This window comes from Pelophylax lessonae (genome assembly GCF_965119305.1).
Source record: "Pelophylax lessonae genome assembly, chromosome: 1".
NCBI lineage: Eukaryota > Metazoa > Chordata > Amphibia > Anura > Ranidae > Pelophylax > Pelophylax lessonae.
This window is the reverse complement of record NC_138768.1, coordinates 651146417-651170441: the sequence shown is the minus strand read 5'-3', so window position 1 is coordinate 651170441 and position 24025 is coordinate 651146417. Positions and strand designations below refer to the sequence as shown.

The 24025-nt window shown below is 47.2% G+C and overlaps 1 protein-coding gene across 1 annotated transcript in view; it reads left to right on the top strand.

The window, feature by feature from the left end:
• LOC309544735 (uncharacterized protein) overlaps positions 1-18506 on the top strand; it is a 66191-nt gene extending 47685 nt beyond the window's left edge. The window contains exon 15 of the mRNA XM_082243712.1: positions 18178-18506. Coding sequence (XP_082099838.1) covers positions 18178-18301 — 124 coding nt within the window. The 3' untranslated portion in view covers positions 18302-18506. The remainder of the gene's footprint in view (positions 1-18177) is intronic.
• The last annotated feature ends 5519 nt before the right edge of the window (positions 18507-24025 follow it).

The window sequence follows — 24025 nt, the reverse complement described above, 5'->3', positions numbered from 1 at the left end:
TTGCTCAGGCTTAGCTTTATTATGCTAGGAAACTGATTATTTTGTCCTGGAAGAAGGCCTCTGCCTTACTTCTAAAAAAGCACTGCCCTTTTACAAAGCTACATATTCCAATAGGGCTATGGCCTTCAAATTTGATATAGTTTGGGGAGTTTGAACTGCACCTCTACTGCCTCTCATTAAATATGCTATAACACGTGTCAAACACAAGACCTGCAGGTTGATTCCGGCCCGCCAGGCCATTTCACATGGCCCTTACACCTCCCCTGCAGCTGCAGCACCCCCCTCGTTTCCACTCCCACCTTGTCTTAGAAGTCAGCAGCAGGGAGGAGGGCAGAACTCCTCCACCAGGTCCTGCGTGCAGCTGCAACACCCCACCCTCCCCCCGTCTCCACCTGCCCTGGTCTCAGCAATCAGCAGACTCCAGTCCTCCTCTGGTTCTTCTCCAGACGCTGCAGTTTCTGTTTGCCCCCAGCAGCAGCATTGATCTAACATCTTCTAAAACAGGAGCCCTGCTACAGGGAGCACAGCCTCTCCTCCTCTCTTTGTGTATGGTGGGCATTAGACATCCCCCAATAGCAGCACAAGGTAAGGGGGTGCGCTGTGATTTAAGAGATGGTGGATGACTCTTGACATCTGATGTAGAGGGTAATTGGGTGCTCTAGACATCTAGTCTTACAGATACAACTGGTCCTTTGAGAGCAACCTTAATGCTGATGTGGTCCACAGTGAAATTGAGTTTGACACCCCTGTGCTACAATATTCTAAGCTCTTATCACTGTGTTTCAGTCTGTGCTATATTCATTCTGAATGTTTAGACTCTGACCTCTATAACATTTTGTGTTATCATCAATGCTCATTTCCTATGGATCCCCTGACCTTTTAAACCCCAGGGATGGCATTGAACTTCTTTTTTTGCACCGATCCAGGTACACTGCTTCTGTAGATAGTGAACTTAAAAAATTCTTTGGGAACATAATAAAGGAAGCTGGCTCTCACTTTCTTGCGCCCCCCCCCCCCCCCCTGCTGCCCTTGGGCCTTTTTTGCTCTGGGGCATCGAGGCGGTCGCCTGGCCTACAGTTCTGTTTTATTATTTTTCCACCGCTCAGAGTCACCCAGCTCCCAAATGTAATGCATGTGTGTCTTTCTTTTGATATGTTGCTCTGCAGTTATACTATGTTGGTGTTATCTCACTTGCAATAGACCTGTTCCCCCGGTCTTGTGTTCCATGCATCTCCATCATTATCTCCTACTTACTTACAGTGACCCCCTATTAGGGGGGCTCCCCGTTCGGGTGTTTTTTCTTGACTCCCGCTTGGGGATCCATTGTTTTTTTTTTCTCTAGACTACCCCTCTCTTGTCCCCCTCCTTACTCTTCTTCTTTTGGTCTTTTACCCTTCTTTCCCTTCCTCGTTCCTCGCTGCCCTTCTCCCCCTCTTTTTTCTACTATCTTCTTTTTCTTGGGCTGGGCCTACATTTCTGCCTCGGGTATGCCCTCCCTCTCCCCGGAGGTGAGTGCAGAGCTCGAGACACCTATCTCAGTCAAGGAACTGGGGGTGGCACTGGCCAACTCCAAGCCCAAAAAAGGCAAAGGCCCTGGGTCCCGATGGTCTCACCCCTCTTTATTATAATACTTTCTTTGACATTCTCTCCCCTTTTTTAACTACGGCACTCAATTCCCTGAAGGATGGGCACCGGATGCCTGTTTACACGCTTCGGGCCCATATCTCCTTGATCCCCAAGGAGGGTAAGGATGTGACTCAATGCGGGAGTTATCATCCCATTGCCTTTCTGAATACCGACCTAAAATTGTTTAGGCTGGTTTCATCCCGCTTACGGAACCTCGGGATAACACTATCCGGGTACTGAATTTGATCCATGCCTCCAGATCCACTCGGCGCCCCCTTCTCCTGCTTTCTACGGATGCGTAGAAGGCATTTGATAGAGTCAATTGGCAGTTTATCCGGGCCACCCTGTCCCATATTGGGCTGGGGCTCTCGATGTTGGCTTGGATCCTTTCCCTCTACTTCAACCCCTCAGCAGTCGTTAAGGTCAATGACTGTCGTTCTGATTATTTCGGGATTCCCAATGGCCCCCGCTAGGGTTGTCCGCTCTCGCCTTTGGTCTTTTTACCTTCGCTGGAGCCGTTTCTTTCCGTGGTGCGGGGGGACCCAGGGATCACGGGCTATCGGAAGCCCTCTGGAGTTCATAAGTTTGCGGCTTTCGTGGATGACCTACTCTTTTTCCTTTCGGATACTCTGTCTTCCCTACCCCACTTGTTGCGGGCCCTCCGGGTCTACGGCTCTCTATCATACTTTCAGATTAACCTTTCCAAGTCCCGGGCCCTGCCTGTCGCGATGGACGGTTCCACCCTGGACTCCATCTGTTACCTGGGGGTAAATATCACTGCCGACCCCGCCAACCTCTACAGCTCTAACTTTGACCCAATACTCCAATGGATTCATTGTGACTTGGCCCACTGGCACTTATTTACCCTCACCTGGTTTGGACGGTAAAGCGCCCTGAAGATGACCATTTTGCCCAGGATCCTGTACAGGCCATACCCATTCGCCTTCCTTCTTCCGGCGTATCGACACTGCATTTCGGGAATTTCTCTGGTCCCACCGGAGACCGCGCATACAGCTCCAGCTGCTTCATCTTCCGAAGTCTGGGGGGGTTGGCCTACCATGCATCAAGACCTACTATAGAGCTGCCCATCTTACCAGGCTGGTAGATTGGCATTGTCATGCTGAGGCTAAGAGTTGGGTGGCCATGAAGTTGGAGGATTCTGGCTACACGGCCAAAAGCTGGCCTTGGATCACCCTTCCATTGCCTACAGACCTTGCTAAACATCCAACCCTAAGAAGCACACTCACTGTTGTCCGAGAAGTGATCTGCCACACCTAAATCTCCCTCATGCCCTCCCCAATGTTGCCCATTCTGGAAAATCCAGACTTTGTGCCGGGCATTGGGGGTGCGCCTGCACCTCTGGGATTTTCTTGGGCAGGACGAGAGGCTCTCAGTGGCCTACTTGACTGCTCTTGGGGACCCCCCTCTGGACTTCTGGAGTAGTCTCCAACTCCGACATTTCCTTCGTAAGTGTGGCTGTATCCCGGGTATCTTTAGACTGCTTACGGAATTAGAGTGGATATGCCACAAACGTGAGCCGCATCCGCACTGCCTATCTATTCTGTATGCATCTCTGATGGCTACACCTCCTGACTATTTCCCTCCGTTCCTGTCGAAGTGAGAGTCTGCTCTATCTGTTAAATTTACTGATGCCCAGAAGGAGAAAATTCTTTACTTCGCACATAAATCCTCCATGGCTACAAAAATACAGGAAACCAACTACAAGATTCTCAGGAGGTAGTACAGGGTACCTTCACTTCTTCACTGTTTCTTCCTATCAGTCCCAGACCACTGTTGGCGCTGCCCCACGGGTCATGGGACCATTCTTCATGTATTTTTAGATTGCCCTAAAATCAAGCCTTTCTGGACGGTTGTTACTGACACCATCCGCCAGCTCACCAATGTAGACCTCTCTGACGACACTTGCCTGCTCCATCTCTCCCAGAGGCCCATTTAAAAATATAAGGCGTCTCACCATTCACCTGCTAAATGCGGCTAAGGCCTGCATCCCGCTCTGTTGGAAGTCCCCTGCTGTACCCTCAAAGTCCCTCTGGTTTTCTAAGGTCAATGACCTGAAAGATATGGAAGACCTCACAGCCACGCTCTATGAAAAGGAGGAGTCCTTTTGGGACAAGTGGACACCCTGGCAGCATTTTGTTCTAACCGATGCTTATTTGCGGGAATTCCCTCAGCCTGTTTGAGGCTAAAGGGGCCGGAGCTGGAGGGACCCCACACCAAGCCTTCGCCTCTTTCTTACTCCTCCGACTCTTTCTTCCGCCTTTCTTCGCTTCTCCCCTTTTTTTTTTTTATTGTGAAGCAAACAACAAATAGGACAAAATAAAAGAAAACGTAAATGTGCATAACTATTCACCCCTCTAAAGTCAATACTTTGTAGAGCCACCTTTTGTGGCAATCACAGCTCCAAGTCGCTTTGGATAAGTCTCTATGAGCTTGCCACATCTTACCACTGGGATTTTTGCCCATTCCTCCTTGCAAAACTGCTCAAGCTCCTTTAAGTTGGATGGTTTGCGCTTGTGAACAGCAATCTTTAAGTCTGACCACAGATTTTCTATTGGATTGAGGTCTGGGCTTTGACTAGGCCATTCCAACACATTTACACGTTTCTCCTTAAACCACTCAAGTGTTGCTTTAGCAGTGTGTTTGGGGTCATTGTCCTGCTGGAAGGTGAACCTCCGTCCTAGCCTCAAATCATGCACCGAGTGGTATAGGTTTTGCTCAAGAATATCCCTGTATTTAGCACCATCAATCTTTCCCTCAACTCTGACCAGTTTCCCAGTACCGGCTGCTAACAAACTTTCCCACAGCATGATGCTGCCACCACCATGTTTCACTGTGGGGATGGTGTTCTTTGGGTGATGTGATGTGTTGGGTTTGCGCCAGACATTGCATTTTCTTTGATGGGTGAAAAGTTCAATTTTAGTCTCATCAGACCAGAGCACCTTCCTCCATACATTTTGGGAGTCTCCCACTTGCCTTTTCGCAAACTCAAAACGTGCCATTTTGTTTTTTGCTGAGAGTAATGGCTTTCTTCTGGCCACTCTGCCATAAAGCCCAACTCTATGGAGTGTACGGCTTATTGTCGTCCTATGTACAGATACGCCAGTCTCTGCTGTGGAACTTTGCAGCTCCTCCAGGGTTACCTTAGGTCTCTGTGCTGCCTCTCTGATTAATGCCCTCCTTGCCCGGTCCGTGAGTTTTGGTGGGCGGCCGTCTCTTGGCAGGTTTGCTATTGTGCCATGTTCTTTCCATTTGGTTATGATAGATTTGATGGTGCGCCTAGGGATCATAGATTTGGATATTTTTTTATAACCTAACTCTGACTTGTACTTCTCAAAAACATTGTCCCTTACTTGTTTGGAGAGTTCCTTGGTCTTCATGGCAGTGTTTGGTTAGTGATGCCTCTTGCTTAGGTGTTGCAGCCTCTGGGGCCTTTCAAAAAAGTTGTATATATGTAATGACAGATCAAGTGACACTTAGATTGCACACAGGTGGACATCATTACACTAATTATGTGACTTCTGAAGGTAATTGGTTGCACCAGAGGTTTTTATGGGCTTCATAACAAAGGGGGGTGAATACATATGTACATGCCAATTTTCTGTTTTCTATTTCTAATAAATAGTTTTATGTATATATTTTTCTCATTTCACTTCACCAACTTAGACTATTGTGTTTTGATCCATCACATAAGATTCAGATTAACAAAACATTGAATTTAAGGCTGTAATGTAACAAAATAGATAAAAAGTCAAGGGGGTGAATACTTTTGCAAGGCACTGTATGAGAGGAATGCCAGTATTGGCCCGGAATGGAAGTGGTTAAAATTCATAACATTGGAACAGAATCTTCACTACCTACCAGGCCCTAAAATCCCAATTCACACGTAGGAATAGGGCCAACTTAAATTACCCACAGGGCATACAAGAAAAGAGCAATAATAACAATTGATTTTTGGCACAAGAACACGTCTAGGATATAAAATGGGGATTGTGGTGCGCTTCAAGGTATCAGTATCAGTATCCGTGGTGCAGCATTAAGGTAATCAGTAGCACCCTAGATAGCGCAGGAACCACACGTCTAGGATAGTTGAAAGGAGTTACATAGTTTGTGAGGTTGAAAAAAAGACATCAGTCCATCCAGTTCAGCCTATGATGTGTGTGTGTTAGTACATTGTATACCCCTGTATGTTGTAGTCTTTAAGGTGCCCATCTAATAGTTTTTTGAAACTATTGATGCTCCCTGCTGATACAACTGCTTACGTATTTTAAGGTTAAACCGTTTTTCATCTAGTTATAGTGAGTGGCCACGTGTCTTATTGTATTCCCTTTCTCTAAAAAGTTTGTTCCTTATGCTAGGGTCCTCACCAGTACAGTATTTGTACATTGATATCATATCCCCCCTCAAGCCTCTTTTCTCCAGAGAGAATAAGTTCAATGCTTGTAGTCTTTCCTCATAGCCGATGCCCTCCATTCCCCTAATTATTTTTATTGCCCTTCACTGGACTTCACTGCCAAGCCTGTTGTCCACTAGGACCCCCAGGTCCTTTTCCATCTTAGATTCACCCAGAGGTTTCCCCCCTAGTGAGTAGCTTGCTTTCGTGTTTCAACATTAAACCTCATCTGCCATGTAGTTGCCCACCCCATTATTTTGTTCAGGTCCGCTTGTAAGATTTCTGCATCCTGCATATAAGATATTGGCATGCTTAGTTTAGTATCATCCGCAAATACCGAGATTGTGCTAGATATCCCCTCCTCTAGATCATTTATGAAAAAATTAAACAAGATTGGTCCCAGGACAGAACCTTGAGGGACTCCACTTTCCACACCCGCCCAATCCGAGTACTCCCCATTTATCGTGATAGGGTTGGGGGGTACTGCGCTACTAGGAAATATTACTGGCCGGTTAAATAGTGAAATACATGAATAAATAAATAAATAAATATGTGAATGTAAGACATTCACATATTTATTTATTTATTTAGTCATGTATTTCACTATTTAACCGGCCAGTAATATTTCCCAGTAGCACAGTACCCCCCAACCCTATCACGATTTCCAAACTGACTGGTTACCAGCATTGGTACTTGCAGCATCTGGGTAGGCTTTATTTTGCAACATATCCTCCCGTAGACAGCGCGAGACTCACTCCACAACATATACTCCCCATTTATCACCACCCTCTGGACTCTCCCCTGGAGCCAATTCTCTATCCAGGTACTCACCCTATGGTCCATACCTACATTCCTTAGTTTGTACAGTAAACGTTTGTGGGGAACGGTGTCAAAGGCCTTTGCAAAGTCCAGATACACCACATCCACAGGCTTACCTTTATCTAGGTGGCAGCTCACTTAATCGTAGAAGGTTAATAGATTGGTTTGGCAAGAACGATTTTTCATGAATGCTGATTACTACTAATGATACTGCTTTTATTACTAAAGTCTTGTATATGGTCCCTTAACATCCCTTCCAAAATCTTGCAGACTACTGATGTTAGGCTAACCGGCCTATAGTTACCCGGGATATATCTCGGCCCTTTTTTAAATATTGGTACGGCGTTGACTTTTTTCCAATCAGCTGGCACCATACCCGTCTGTAGACTACCCTTAAATATCAGGAATAATGGTCTGGCAATCACCTAGCTGAGCTCTTTAAGAACCCTTGGGTGCAAGCCATCCAGTCCAGGTGATTTATTTATGTTAAGTTTCTCTAGTTTAGTTCTAAGTCTATCTTCTGTTAGCCATGGTGGTACTTCCTGAGATGTATTATTTAGTTAAGCCTTACAAGCTGGGTTAATGTAGCCCCCCGATTCTTTTGTGAAGACTGAAGAGAAGAAATTATTTAACACTTCCGCCTTTTCTCTGTCCTCTGTGGCCATATTTTCCTTGTCGTCTTTTATGGGGCCAATGTGTTCTGGCCTCGCTTTCTTACTATTTATATACTTAAAGAATTTCTCGGGGTTCTTTTTACTCGCTTCCGCTATATCTCTCGTGTTCTATTTTAACCGCCTTGATTTCGTCTTTACATATCTTATTACATTCTTTGTAATGCTTGAATGCTGCCAATGACCCCTCAGTCTTGTATTTTTTTTAAGGCCTTTTCTTTAGTATTAATATGCATTTTTATGTTGGAGTTTAGCCACCCAGGGTTTAGTTTTGCTCTTTTAAATTTATTTCCTTTTGGAATGCACTGGCCAATCCCTTTGTTTAGTATGCTCTTGAAGCACTCCCATTTTTCCTCCGTGTTCTTTGTTCCCAGGGTTCTATCCCATTTGATATTTTCTAGCAGAAAGCGCAGTTTTGGGAAATTGGCTCTTTTGAAATTCAGTGTCCTTCTATTACCCTTGTGTTTCCTATTACTATGATAAATACTGAATCTAATTGACCTATGGTCACTGTTTCCTAAGTTGCCCCGTATTTCTATATCTGTGAGCAGGTCTATATTGTTGGTAATCAGTAGGTCAAGTACCGCATTTTTTTTATTGTCAGTGCGTTCACCATCTGACCCATAAAATTGTCCTGCAAAACATTTAGGAACTGCCGAGCCTTGGCTGAATGCGCGGTTCCTTCTGCCAAGTCTATATCTAGATAATTAAAGTCCCCATTATAATGACATTTACCATCCTTGCTGCCAATCCTATCTGTAAAAGGAGGTCCACCTCCCCCTCCTCCCTCTGGTTGGGGGGCCTATATCATAAGCCCAATATTGCCTTTCCTATAGTGTTTTCACTTTTAAGTTCTACCCATAGGGATTCTGCCTCGTCCATAGCTCCATTATTAATATCAACCCTCATATTTACCTGTACACTGTTCTTAATATACAGACATACTCCTCCCCCTTTTTTACCTTCTCTATCCCTGCGATAAAGGAAATACCCCTGAATGATCGCCATCCAATCATGAAAGCTGTCGAACCAAGTCTCTGTTATCCCCACAAAATCTAAGTCCTCCTCAAACATCAGTAGCTCCAGCTCTCCCATTTTGTTGGCCAGGCTTCTGGCATTGGTAAACAAACCTCATAATTTTGACCGGTTGCATATATCCTCGTTTGATGTTGTTTTTAGGCTGCTCTTGTGATTTTTCCCCATACCCATCTTGGGTTTAGGGGCTCTGAACACCCTACCGCTAAAGTCCCCTTTTGTGCCCTCTGAATCTTGCTCCCCGCTGGCTAATTCTACATCTGTACCCTCCCCCCCATCACCTAGATTAAAAGCCCCTTTAAGTTTATGGCCATCCTCTCACCCAGATTGCATTTAGGTGCAATCCGTCCCTACCAAAGAGTCGCTGGCCGACTGAGAAGTCGGCCCAGTTCTCCAGGAACCCAAAACCCTCCTTACTACACCAGCTCCTCAGCCACTTGTTAACTTCCCTAATCTCCCGATGCCTCTCTGGTGTGGCTCGAGGTACAGGTAGTGTTTCTGAAAATACTACCTTGGAGGTCCTATTCCTCAACTTAGCGCCTAAATCCCTGAAATCGTTTTAAGACTCCTCCATCTTCCTCTGCCTATGTCATTGGTACCCACGTGTACCATGACAGCTTGGTCTTCCCCAGCCTGCCCAGTAATCTGTCCACCCGATCCATGATGTGCCGAACCTGAGCGGCCAGTAAACAACAGACTGTTCGGCGCTCACGGTCTTTGTGACAGATTGCACTGTCTGTCCTTCTAATGATTGAGTCCATTACCACCAGCACCTGTCTTTCCTTTCCCTTTCTCCCGGCCTCACTGGAGGAGTTCTTCCCCTAGCAGCTAGGGGCGTTGCTCTGCTCCAGCAATGCTGGTCCCTGACTGGTTTCCCCAACAACACGCAACGGGGCGTATTTATTGGGGTGCTCCAGCCCAGGATCGGTCTCCTTGCCTTTTTCCCTTCTACCCTTCCTGTCACCCATCTACTCTGCTCTGATACCTGCACCTCCGTTTCTCCACCCACCTCTGTGCAGGCCCCAGCCTGCACCTGTGGGGTATGATCCCAGCTCTCCTTCGGTATGGACATTTGTCTCAGTGCTGCCAGCTGCTTCCTTAGATTAAGGACCTGAGCTTCCAGGGAAACAACGTGCTTACATTTTGTGCATTTGTATTCACCCTCGATCGCATGATCAAGGAACGCATACATATCACAAGATGTACACCGAATCGCATCTCCACACCCGCCGGGCATTATACCTACTAATCTAATCTAATGGGGATTCAGTAATTTAAGTCCATCCTGTGTGGCTGTTTCTCTACTTTCTCACCCTCTGGTACTCCGCGACACTCACTGACACTCAGGTACTCACAGCTTAAACAGGAGACTCAGTGGGATTCCCTGTGAATTAGCTGCTGGTGGGAAGCCCCATTCAAAGCACTGGGATGCTGACCGTGCCCACAGCTCTTTGCAGGTGTTTGCGTATGATTGATCACGCAGTGATTACTTACAGATAAACCGCTCTGGACACAGAACTTCTGCAGCTAGGGAGGATCATCCGCAGATAATGGCTATGTGACTGGTTACATGCAAACAGCTGGAAATATTTACAGGCGCTGTCAGCCTACCATTGCTTTGAATAGGAATGCCCACCTATAGGTATTTGCAGGGCACTCTGCTGAGTATCCAGCAGGAAATCACAGCCAGTAGCAATTAACCACTTAAGCCCCGGAAGATTTTACCCCCTTCCTGACCAGGCCCTATTTTGCAATTCGGCACTGCGTAACTTTAACGGACAATTGCGCGGTCGTGCGATGCTGTACCCAAATTGGCGTCCTTTTTCCCACCACAAACAGAGCTTTCTTTTGGTGGTATTTGATCACCTGTGCGATATTTAGTTTTTGTGCTATAAACAAAAAAAGAGCGACAATTTTGAAAAAATAACAATATTTTTCACATTTTTTTATATGAAATTCCCAAAAACAATTTAAAAATCTAAATTTTTTAACATTTTTGGCCAATTTGTTTTCTGCTACATATGTTTGGTAAAAAAAATTGCAATAAGCGTATTTTGATTGGTTTGCGCAAAAGTTATTGCGTTTTACTAACTAAGGGAAAGATTTGTAATTTTTGGTGTTTTTTTTTTTTTTTAACGAGTAATGGCGGCGATGCACTGTTACTGTAAAAATGACACTGGCAGGGAAGGGGTTAACTTTATTGGAGAGGCAGGGGTTAAATGTGTCCCTAGGGGCGTGTTTCTAACTGTAAAGGGGCGTGGCTTTTTGTGTAACCACAGAGATATACGATCCTACATAGCAAGACTGTATGATCTCTGCAGTTACACAAGGGAGAATGACAGGCGGCTTTGCTTACATTAGCCGCCTGCCTTTCTCCCTCTGCACCGGACTATCGCAAGTGACCGGCGGACATCGGGGCCACCGGTCACACGCCCGGACTTGCTAGGGAACGAGCGGAGGCGGGAGCGCAGTAAATAGTCGTGCGGCGGTCGGCAAGCGGTTAACAAGTGTAAAGATGATTGAAACCTAAAATCTGTTGTGATCTTTGAGAATTACTTCACAGCAAAAGCAGCTAGAAAGGTCAGTGTGGGCTTTTTTTTAAAGCTTTTTCTTCTTGTTAAGAATATATACAGACTTTAATGTCGATAGTCTGGGCACAGTTGCACTTTGAAGCAGTATTAAAACCAAAAGCAAATATTTATGATAATGTAGCTTACCAAATCTTAGATGTGATGGCTGCATTTGTTTCCTTATTAGGCTTTCTTTCTTCCATTTTCATCTGGTGATCTAGCCAGTACGTATATGTTGTTTTTTAAAAACAAATACTTTCTTGCAGTTACAGAGATGGGACAAGCCATTTTACACTGGTAGGAGTGCTTAAAATGATCAGCTTTTATTTATGTAAACCCTTTATCGCAAAATGAAAAAACTGAAATTTTGTAAAATCTTACCGTAAAATTCCTTTCTCTGAGTCCTCCGACAGTCAGCGCCCCTCAAATAGTCTTCACCAATGGGTATTGACTTCCGCTCCTCAGGAGTAGCTAGGCATAAGACTTGTTAGAAACAAAAGCTTTTAGCATAGACACACCCATGGGGGCTGTCCCACTGGTCAATACCCTCCCTGCATTAAGCCATCCCAACTCAGTTTGGTAGCACAGCAGTAAGTGTACAAGAAAAAGCCCCAAAAGAGGGGCGGGGGCGGCGACTGTCGGAGGACTCAGAGAAAGGAATTTTACAGTAAGATTTTACAAAAATTCAGTTTTCTCTTACGTCCTCTGACAGTCGCCGCCCCTCAAATAGTCTTCACCAATGGGATGTCCCAAAGCAGTGTAGACATGAGGGGTGGGAGACGCTACCGTAGAAAAGGCAACGCAGTACCCACATCAGAGAAAGGGACCTTACACACACAGTAAGAGAACCTTCTGGGCAACAGAAAAGGCTCAACAGGAGCAACAACCCAGGAAAACACCCCAACAGCCAGGGACCCACAAAAAACAAGGGTCCCCTATGGCACTGCCGCACTGAGAACTTTGCAGCCAAAGGAGGCATCAGCTGATGTCAGAACATCAACCTTATAGAATTTGGAAAAGGTGTGCACCGACGACCAAGTCGCAGCCTTGCACACATGGGTCACCGAGGCCTGATGCCGGCAGGCCCAGGACATATTCATTGATCTGGTAGAGTGCGCCTTAACAGGGAAGGGCCTGGACAATCGTCTGTCTGATCCATTTGCCAATGGTCGCCGCAGACGCCGCCTTCTGAGGGCCCTCAGGAAGGACAAAGAGGGAATCCGATTTCCGAAAGGATTCAGTGGACGACAGGTAAACCCTGATCGCCCTGACAACATCCAAGAAATGCAACGCAACCTCCTTAGGATGCTTAGGCTTCGCACATAGCGAAGGCAAAACAATGTCCTCATTAAGGTGAAAGTCAGACACCACCTTAGGGAGAAATTACGAATTAGGTCGCAAGACCACCTTATCTTTATGAACCACCAGGTAAGGAGAGCGGCAAGACCAACGCCGCCAACTCCTGCGAGCCGAAGTGATCGCCACTAAAAAAGGCAACCTTCTTAGACAGCAGAGGCAACGATATCTCCCGGATGTTTTCAAAGGGAGAACGCTGTAACGTGGACAGAACCAAGTTCAAGTCCCACAAAGGTACAGGCTCCCTCCGGGGAGGGACCAAATGTCGCACACCTTGAATGAAGGTGCGAATTAAGGAATGAGACGCCACAGGGCGTTGAAAAAGAACAGCCAGTGCAGATACCTGGCCCTTTATCGTGGCCAGCGCCAGGCGCTGGTCCACACCAGTCTGGAGGAAAGCCAACACTCTCGTCACCGAGTATGAGCGAGGAGAAAACCCCCTGGACTCACACCAGGTAAAATAAGCTTTCCAGGTACGGTAATAAATCTTACCACACAAGGCTTTTTCTAGCCTTGATCAAAGTAGGAATGACCTCTGAGGAGAGATCCCTGTCTCTCAGGACCTGGCTTTCAACAGCCAGGCCGTTAAAGCCAGCGACTGTAAAGCAGGATGGAAGATCGGTCCCTGAGACAGTAGATCTTCTCGCATCGGCAGTCACCAAGGAGGCTCGACTGCTAGGTGAACGATGTCCGCGTACCAGGACCGACGTGGCCAGTCCGGTGCCACTAGGATCACCAAGTTCGGTTCCGAGGCCAGCCTGCGAAGGAACCTGGATAACAACTGAATCGGAGGAAAGGCATACATCAGACGATATGAATAAATAGGTGCGCTAAAAAAAGAAAAATCACAATGTGTGCATATCAATATACAAACCAAATATATAAACAAATATAAATAATTGTGCGTTTTCCAATAAGGACCAAAGTGTCAAAAAAGTGATCTTCCACAAAAAACATGAATAAAACCACGTGTGTGGAGTGCACAAAATAAAGACAACAAGAGTCCCAAATTCTTGAAACAATAAAATCATAAAATCCAAACAGTGTTCTCAAGTGAAAACTATAAAGTCCATAAATTCAAAGTGCTGTGTCTTGTGCTGAGTGACTGAAGATCCCACCACCAAAGGGCTTGCCTCCTTACCAGAGATGTTAAGCAAGTAGACAAAAGTCCCACTATTAGGATAGTAAGAAGGAGATATCAGAGAATAAGTCACCCCCGTGGTAAGGTATAAATAGCCTCTTACCAACTTCTGCACAAAAACAGTATCCACTGCTGGAGGCTTCCTGTGTGGATCGATTATCAAAGGATGTAGTCCCGCTCCTGCTATCGGTTCCTTATTGCCTTAAACTTCCACAATTGGACATGTGTGGGGCAAAAAAAGAAGACCATAGCATAACACCCCAAATATATGTTTATTATGAAAAGTAGTACACTTACATAGAAACAGGGGATGTGAGCGTTGTATGTTGTTACACAGCTCCCGGCTGCAGACCGGGCTTGTGTGGGCTTGTGTGTGACGTCACGTGGCGGCGCGACACGCCTCCTCTCTCAAGACGATACTGATGCCAAGGGGCCACCAGCGCATCCAAGGCATCCACCGGAGGATCGCGTGTTCTCGGCATGAACCTTTCCACCTTGTGGTTTAGCCGAGACGCGAACAGATCCACGTCTGGGGATCCCCACCTCGCACACAGCATGTGGAAGACCTCTTTGTGTAGGGACCATTCCCTCTGATCCAGGGTCTGGCGGCTCAGATAATCGGCCTGCCAATTCTCCACACCCGGAATGTGAACTGAGACAGAATGTCGGTCACCCCCCGGGCCGCCCGGGCACTCCTGGTGCCCCCTTGGTGGTCTATGTAAGCCACCGCGGTCGCATTGTCCGTCTGTACCCGAACGGGATGGCCCCGAAGTCGATTTGACCACTGGAAGAGAGAGTTTGATCGCTCTCAATTCCAATATGTTGATCAGAAGGGAGGATTCCTCCTCCGACCAAGTGCCCTGGGCAGACAGGTTGCCCAGTATTCCACCCCAGCCCGACAGGCTGGCATCCGTGGTAATCCCTGTCCACAGTAACGGACAGAAGGATTTTCCTTCCAACACCGCCGGGGACTGAAGCCACCACAGAGGATCCCTTCTGGTCCGGCGACTCAACGAGACACTCAGATCCAAGGACTGAGGTAGTCTGTCCCACCTGGCCAGGATCTCCGCTTGAAGAGACCGTGTGTAACTGAGCAAAGGGTATCGCCTCGAAGGCTGATACCATCAGCCCCTGAGACCGTATGCAGGTCCTGAGTGACTAGGATTGGTTGTCCCTGAGGGACCTGATCTCGTCCTGTAGGGTCCGGAGCTTGTCCTCTGGCAGAAACACTTTTGCTTGAGCAGAGTCCAGAACCATTCCCAGATAGGGAAGACGAACCGAAGGAGACAAAGTCGACTTCTGTACATTGATGGTCCATCCGAACTCCTGGAGTGTCTGTACCGTAGTGGACAGATCGCGCAGCAGGCTCTGACTGGCACTCGATCTTAACAGGAGATCGTCCAGATATCCCAAGACCGCAATGCCCTGTGCTCTCAGCAGGCACCAGCACTTAAACCCTTGGAGCCGAAGTGAGACCGAAAGGTAGCGCTACGAACTGATAGTGGTCCTCCGCTATGGCGAACTGGAGGTACCTCTGATGACCCTTGAAAATGGGGATGTGCAGGTACGCATCCTTCAGGTCTATAGAGGCCAGGAATTCCCCTGGACTCAGGGAGGCCACCACCGAGTGGAGGGATTCCATACGGAACTTGCGAACGAGCACGAAGCAGTTCAGAGCTTTCAAGTCTAGGATAGGACAAACCTTGCCCTCCTTTCTGGGCACAGTGAACAGATTTGAATCAGAATTCGGAGCAGCCAAGGTTGGAGGAAACCGCGCAAACGTCCCCCCACCCCTGAAACAGGTGAGGGCATCCCTTCAGGCAGAGGCGGATTGAGCCGCCGCACCGGCATGGCCGGACTTTTGCTTGCCCGCCCAGGGCTTCTTCTGGCCACCTTGGCCCTTGAAAGGTTTGCCCTTGTTTTGTGGCTTAAAGGCACGAAATGACCCCTGATTGGGTCTAAAGGCGGGACCCCGCTTGCCGCGAAAAGGCTTGTTCTTCGGATTCTGGGGCAGCAGAGTGCTTTTGCCCCCAGTGACTCCTTTCACCAAGGTATCTAAAGCCTCGCCAAAAAGGCGAGACCCTGCATAGGGAAAATCAGACCAGCTCTTCAGCCAGATCAGTCGACGGTTAAGTACCGCGACACTAGACAGGGTGCAGCCAAAGGGGCCTCATTCAAGGCCGCATCGCACAAATACATGACCCCTTGATGAATTTGGTCCACCATGGTCAGTGTAGCAGGTGGGGCAGAATCAGATGCGAGAGTGCGTCTGAGCACCTTAGTCCAATCCGCTCAACCGCCTGAGCCACCATGACAGAAGCGAAAATAGGTCTGAGCATGGAACCCGCCACCATGTAGGCATGGCGGGCAAGAGACTCCAACCTCCTGTCCGTAGGATCCCGGAACACCGGGGTATCCTCAGCGGGAACCAAAGTAGCCTTGTTTAACACGGCCACCGTGTGATCCACCTGGGGAGCCACACACCAGCGCGAATCTGTAGAAGGTGCAAAGGGGTAAAGCAGTTTAAACCTATTAGGCACCGTAAAAGGGCGTTTCAAACTGCGCCATTGTTCATTCACAGTGTGATGAAACTCAGCGGGGCAGGGAAAAACCTGCGCCGACTTGCGGGTCCTATGTGTACCAAAAGAGGACACAATGCCCGGAGGAGTGGGCTCATCCTCCAAATGCAGTGTTTCTTTTACAGAAGAAATCAACGCATCCATAGCTGCGCGTTCTTCAGGCGACCCCGGGGGAGAATCATCTACCCCCTCCACCTCTGCCTCCCCCTCAGACCCCAGCGGGTCCAGGGACGAGCGAGACCCTGAAAAAGGGCACGCCAGCCACAGCAGCTACATCACCATCTGAATTAGAGGAGAAAGATAGTCTAGGCCTTTTCCTAGCAGCTCGTTCAGCCATCAGCACCTCCATTTTTGACACTAAAGTTGCCACCACAGCGGCCAAATTAGGTATAACGGGGAGTTCAGCAGAACTGGGGTCCCCCACCAAGGCTGGGGGGAATTTGCTGTCCTGAGATTCCATTGCAAAACAATGACAAAAAAGTACTGGCCCTTTAAAAGCGCTGCGGATTGTGCAGCCCACCGCTAAATACACTGTGTACACAAACCCCCCAAAAGGGACAAAACTGAGCCAGGAAGGATAAAACAGAGAGATATGGAAGAGACAGTCTGCAGAGCCCCACAGAGTGTTACCACACCGATCGCTGCTCCAGAGGAAAAGGAAGTGAGGTCACCAAAGGCTGAACTATATGCTGCAAGGCTAAGGGAAAATGGCTGCCTATAGAAAGTAATGGGAGGCTTCGGCAAGATGGCCGCCGACATGTGCTCGGAACGATCGTTCTGCCACACACAAGATGGCGCCAAAATACTACATAGCAAGCTGTTGCAAAGCCCATAGTGAAGCCAGACATGCTGCCCACATCCAAAATGGCGGACTGCGCGGTTGTTAGCCGCAGCGGCCGCCGCACACACAGTCTGCACCTCCCAAACACTAAAAGTTACACAGGAGAGGGGCCCCCAAAACCACACAGCGCCAGCAGTGCACTAAAAAAGACCCCCGCAGGGATCGCATTAGGGAGCCCCACAAACGTACAGACATGAGGGGACACACAGCAACACAGGACTGCCACCCCAGACAGAGGCCCCACACAGAAAAGTACTTACCTGTACCGGATGGCATGGGGTGCCTCTATTAAACGGAAAGCTGCTGTCCTCAAATGACAGGGAATGCCGTCAGCCAAAACGCAGGACACTGCAGCATGCAACCGCATATGCGTCCAGTGAGGTAGCCACCTCACAGGCTGCATCCCTGCTGCGAACAGGGATGGGTCGTTCATAGCGCCAGGGCGAACCATAGCCGAACGCTCGATGGCGGGCCGGGGATCCCTCTGACCCTCTGCCCTGGAGAGCCAGGGCGGCCAGTCCGATTCCCAGCTCCGCAAAATCCATCTTCATCCGAAGATCCGACTAAAACTAAAGCTGACAAAATAAACAGCTAGTAAAGCAAAGAAAAAAACTGACATTCTTGCAAATAAAAATCATAAGAAAATATTAGACTGTAGCCCCAGCACAGGGAAGCCTATCTACTCCTAACGCTAGGCAGAGACAAACTGAGTTGGGATGGCTTAATGCAGGGGGGTATTGACCAGTGGGACAGCCCCCATGGGTGTGTCTATGCTAAAAGCTTTTGTTTCTAACAAGTCTTATGCCTAGCTACTCCTGCGGAGCGGAAGTCAATTCCCATTGGTGAAGACTATTTGAGGGGTGGCGACTGTCGGAGGACGTAAGAGAAATATTGATTGCTTTAACTGATTATAAGGTGATATCTGGAGTCCAGCTTCAAATTGTTAGTGTATTTATATCTGCAATATATACTTTTTTTTTTTTTGGTTTAATACAGCTTTAGGTGCATTTAGGATCATTGACAATAGAGGTTACACCTTATATATAGAAAAATAAGTGGAGTCAATATCTTTCTGGCCTCTTTAATACACAAATTCGCCCATTCATGATTTTTTTTTATAATTTATAGACAGAAAAGAAGACTTCTTACTGCATCTGAAGTATTCATGGAGGTGGTTCAAAAGAGGGATTTCCCAGAATTCATTACTACTTATCTGAATATGGAGCACATCTTTATCTGTGGTGATTTTTAGAGATTTCTTGAAAAGCTGACACCGCATTTTGGATGGAACGGCATAAAAACCAACTGGGTAGTAGAGCAGTACAGAAATAAAATGGAAAATACCCTTTCAGCACTATTTCACAAAAGTCTAAAATAAAATTTGCATGTATAAATCATGGCAATATTTTTAAGATTACGATGAGCAAGGTGTTTAATATTAAAGCAATTGTAAAGTCTTTCAAACATGTCATACTTGCCTACTCTGTGCAATGGAATTAGACCATTCCAAAGACCCAGACAACGTGGCTCAGCCACCCCCCAATCACAGGATTTGACAGCAAAGCCTGTGAAAGCAGAAAGTGGAGCGAGCTACAGCTAGGCACAGCAATGGATCGAGTCAATCAAGACTCAGGGAAGTAAGAGGAGGAATGTATCAAGGTAAAAAATATTTAAGCTTTAGAAGCACTTTAAAGTTACAAAATTGATACTTTAACATTGTTTTTTAAAATTTCCATAAAGATTGGTCTAGAAAGCTGTCAAATGTAGCTTTATCATGTAACAATTAATGTATGCAAGATCGTTGCAGAAACTTCGATTTTTAGTTTACCTGTATAATCTCTTTCTTGGAGTACATCACAGGACACACAGACATTTAAGTTCATGACTACTTGGGTAACACTGCCACTTTAAGGTTAATAGACACTGGCCAAAAAAGGGAGGAATTCCCACTTATGCATAACTCTTACTACCTCAGCTAAGCCTCAGTTCTGTAACAGGGAACAGACCAGAAGAACAGGAGATCTGTGTCCTGTGATATATACCAAGAAAAGGATTTTACAGGTAAACCAAAATCCTAATTTCTTAGTCGTACATCACAGAATGCAGAGGAGTGCATACTGGTTTGACCAAGAAGGAATAGAAAACCGAAAGAAAAGGAATCAGCACAGGCCCGGACTGGCCAAAGGGCACACCGGCATTTTCCCAGTGGGCCGGGGCTGCATGTCTTTAGCTGGCACACGACATGCAGGCCTGCTGATTTTCCGAGTATGCCGGGTGATTGTGGGAGGAGCAGAGTTTCTTCATTCCCCCCCACAAAGCTGTTCCATGGCAACCTAGGCCGCCGAACTTAAAGCACCTGTTTGTGCATGTGCCCCACAGCTACCAGGCACCTGGCAACCAGGAGGGATGGAGAAGCCACAGACCTGCCTCTTGCACATAAAAGGCGGCGGGATGCTGTGGCCGCTTATAGGGAAAGCAGTGCGGCTCAGCTATGATGCTCCTGATCAGCTGCTACCGGCCAGAGATCGCACCTTTTGCTAATAATAATTATCTTTTTCTTCTTTAGTAACTGCAGTCTGATTAATCAGTGTGCACCTGCTGTCTCTGGGCACTCCTCTCCCTTAGCAGCCATGGGCCTGGCTCAAGATGAAGGGGAGACTGTTCTACCCAGAAAACATGACTGTGGATGAAGTATTTGACAGGTTTTGGAAGCGCTACAAGAAGTAATACTCAAAAAGACAGTTATAAAGCAATACTCCTTTCTAACTGGCTCTGTAATACTTTATAACTAGCTTTGCAGTACGAACAAAGCCATTATTTAAAGCATAACTCACAGAGCCAGTTATAATGGAGTTTTACTTAATAACTGGCTCTGTGAGTAAAGCCTAGCACACATGGGCTGAATGTTGGCCGACATTCAGCCCGTGTGTACGGCAGCCGGTCCGACAGAAGTCGGCCATTTGGCCAGACTTCTGACCAAAAACGGTCTGCCGACTGGCTCCTGATCAGCGATCTTAGCCAATGGTTGAGAGCCCTGACTGAAGTGTTCTGGCGGAGGGCCGTCCCCCCGTCAGGACCCAATAGTTCAGCAGAGGAGATCACTGTACTAACATTGGATTGGTAGTACAGCAACTCCGACCTGAGCTGTCAGTACAGTGGTGTGTACGAGGCTTAATGCTTTAAAACTAGCTTTTTAGTAGTCACAAAGTCAGTTATTAAGCTTTATTCACAAAACCCGTTACTAAGCATTACTCGCAGCCCCGGTAAAAGATTTGCCTACTACCTGGCTTTGTGAGTACTCCATTATATCTGGCTTTGTGATCCCTGCTTTATAACCACTACTTTAGAAGTTTTAAAAGGGAACTGCACTTTATAACAGGGCTTGGTAACTTGTTTTCAAAAGTAAGCTCTAACAAGCAGAGCCCTGTGATTCCTACTATATTGAAGTGTATTGTATCTGTACTGTCTACCCTCAAGTTATATAGCGCTGCGTAAACTGTCAGTGCTATGTAAATCCTGTATAATATTATTAAAGTAGTAGCTCCCAAACCCTGTTTTTAAGGCTTCATTCGCACATGTGTTTAGGCACAATGCAAAGGGCAGGGGCAGGAACCTGCTGATTCCTACTGCTCTTTTTGACACCTGTGAGTCGCTAGCTGTGTTGACCTTCTATGTGTTCTGAAAGTGCAGGAATCGGGGGTGATCAGAGGTGTGATGGTGCAGGAATCGGGGCTGATCAGAGGTGTGACAGATCAGCCCCAATTCCTTCACCTCCTCACCTCAGAGCACTGCAATTTTTTCACTATTGTGTAATGGTGCAAATCTCCTTTGCTTTCTTACTATGGTAATATTCAAGTGGTTTACAGCATTTACTTTATAAAGATTCTTTTTCGTGTGAAGTTGAGTTTTTTTTTTTTTTTTTTAACCACTGAAGGACCAGGCCCATCTCTGACACTTGTTGCTTAAAAGTTAAAACCAGTATTTTTTGCTAGAAAATTACTTAGACCACCTCAAATATAAATATATATATTTTTTTCTTTTTTAGCCGAGACCCTAGACAATAAAATGGAGAGCGTTGCAATACCCTTATGTCACATCCTATTTGTGCAGCAGTCCGGATTTTTGTAAGAACTTACCGTAAAATCCTTTCCTCCGAGTCCTTTGACAGACTTAGCTCTTAATGCTTCTTCACTAATGGGTTATGCACCATCTACAGGAGTAGATGAGGCAGTGAAAAGTTTTTTACTCGACACGCCTATAGGAGCTGTCCCTTAATCCCAGACACACTGCTCTTAAATCAGTTTCATAGCAAGCAGTGAAAGAAGACACAACTAACCCCAAAAAAGATGGGCATGAGCTGCGTCTGTCAAAGGACTCAGAGAACAGGATTTTATGGTAAGTTCTTACAAAAATCTAATTTTCTCTTACGTCCTTTGACAGACGCAGTTTTTAATGCTTCTTCACTAATGGGACGTCCTAAAGCAGTGTAGGCATGAGGGGTGGGAAGAACGTAACCAAAAACTGTTAACGTATTTCCAAGGCTAAAAACGTAGACAACTGGGCAACAAAAAGCTCAACCAATACCAACAGGAGCTTACCCACAAAAGAAAAAAATTCAACCCCTTAAAGAGAAAAAAAAACAAGTCTCTTTAAACAGCAAAACCTTGCAGGCCAAGGAGGCAGCCGAAGATGCCAATAAGTCAACTTTATAGAATTTTGTAAAAGTGTGTGCAGACGACCAAGTCGCCGCTTTACACACCTGAGCAACTGAAGCCTGATGGAGTAAAGCCCAAGAGGCACTCAGTGCTCTAGTAGAATCAGATGTCCGAAAAGACTGTGGCTGACAGGTAAACCCTGATCGCCCAAACCACATCCAGCGAATGAATGCAAGGCAAATTCCTAGGGATGCTTGGGCTTAGCACAGAGCGAAGGTAACACAATATCTTCATTGAGGTGGAAAGAAGACACCACCATAGGGAGAAAAGATTAATTAGGTCAAAGAACAACCTTATCCCTATGTATGAACAAAAAGGCAAAAGGCAGGACAGAGCCGCCAATTCAGACACTCTGCGGGCAGAAGTGATAGCCACCAGAAAGGCAACCTTCTGAGACAACAAGGGCAGAGATATTTCCCAAGGGAGGTCATTGAAGAACGGACAAAACCAAATTCAAATCCCACAGCGGCAAAGGGGATTTCCTCGGCTGAGCCAGATAACGCACCCCATGAATAAAGGTGCAGATCAAGGAATAAGTCACCAAGGGACGTTGGAAGTATATGGCTAATGCCGACACCTGACCTTTTATCATGCCTAAGGCCAAGCAGCGCTCAACCCCTTTCTGCAAGAAGGCTAAGACTCTCACCACCGAAAATGAGCGAGGATGCAACTTTTGAGATTCACACAAGGCAATATATATTTTCCCAATGTGATGATAAATCTTCCTGGAAGTCGCCTTCCTAGCTCTCAATAAGGTAGGAATCACAGAATCAGAGAGACCTCTGTCCCTCAACACTTGGCCTTCAACAGCCACACCATTAAAGCCAGCGACCGTAAAGCAGGATGGAAGATCGGCCCTTAAGACAGCAGATTCTCTCGCAGAGGCAGCCGCCAGGGAGGCTCCAAAGACCATCTTTACCAGGTCTGCCTACCAAGACCGGCAAGGCCAGTCTGGGGCTCCCAGAATCACCGACACATTTTCCACCGCCAACCGGCGGAGGAACCGTGATACGAGTTGAATCGGAGGAAAGGTATAAATCAGCCAATAATGGCTCCAAGGCACCACCACCAATGCGTCTGTGGCATGGGCCAGAGGATCTTGAGCCCTGGACACAAACCGATCTACCTTGTTGTTCAGACAAGACTCAAACAGATCCACCTCCGGACTTCCCCATCGGACACGCAGGAGGCGAAAAACCTCCGGATGATGGGACCATTCCCCCTGATCCAGAACCTGACGACTCAGGTAATCCGCCTGCCAGTTCTCCACACCTGGAATGTGAAGTGCGGAGAGAGCTGGAACATGTGCCTCGGCCCAAGTCAGAATCTCGGCCACTTCCCTGGCTGCCCGGACACTATCGGCGCCCCCCTGATGATTGATGTAAGCCACAGCTGTGGCATTGTCAGATTGCACCCGAACCGAAGAGCCGTGCAGCCGAGGCGTCGAATGAAGCAGGCAGAGTTTGATCGCCCTGAGCTCCAGGACATTGATCGGTAAGGATGATTCCTCCATTGAGCACACACCATGGACACAGAGATGGTCCAGCACTACACCCAGCCTGACAGGCTGGCATCAGTGGTTACCATCGTCCACAACATCGGCAGAAAGGATCTGCCCTGGCTCAGACTGGGCAACAGAAGCCACCACGAGAGCTCCAACCTCGTGAGACGGTTTAGACAGATCATTCTGTCCAAGGACTGCGGGTCCTTGCTCCACTTGACAAGAATCTCTGATTGTAGAGGCCTTGTGTGAAATTGGGCAAATGGGACCGCCTCAAAGGGTCGACACCATCAGCCCCAGGGACCTCATACAAGTCCGCAGGGAGGATAGATCGTTGTCCATCAGCAGCCTGATCTCACCCTGCAAGGTCTGAAGTTTTTCCTCGGGGAGAAAGACTCTCCTGCCCAAGTAATTCAGATGCACTGACGGGGTCAGCGCAGACTTCAGGTGGACCATCAACTTCCAGAACTCCTGAAATGTCCGAACTGTGAATGCCAGGTCGTCCGACAGGGTGGCAGGAGAGCTTGCCCTCAACAGGAGATCGTCCAGATGCCCGAGGATCCCAATCCCCTTTCTGTGTAGCAAAGCCAGCACTGGGGCCAAAACCTTGGTGAAGACCCTGGGAGCGGAAGCTAGACCAAAGGGTAATGGCACAAATTGAAAGTACTCTTCCGCCACGCGAAACGGAGATAGCGCTGTTGACCCTCGCAGATACTTATCCTTCAAATCAATGGAGGCCAGAAAAATACCATCGATTCAG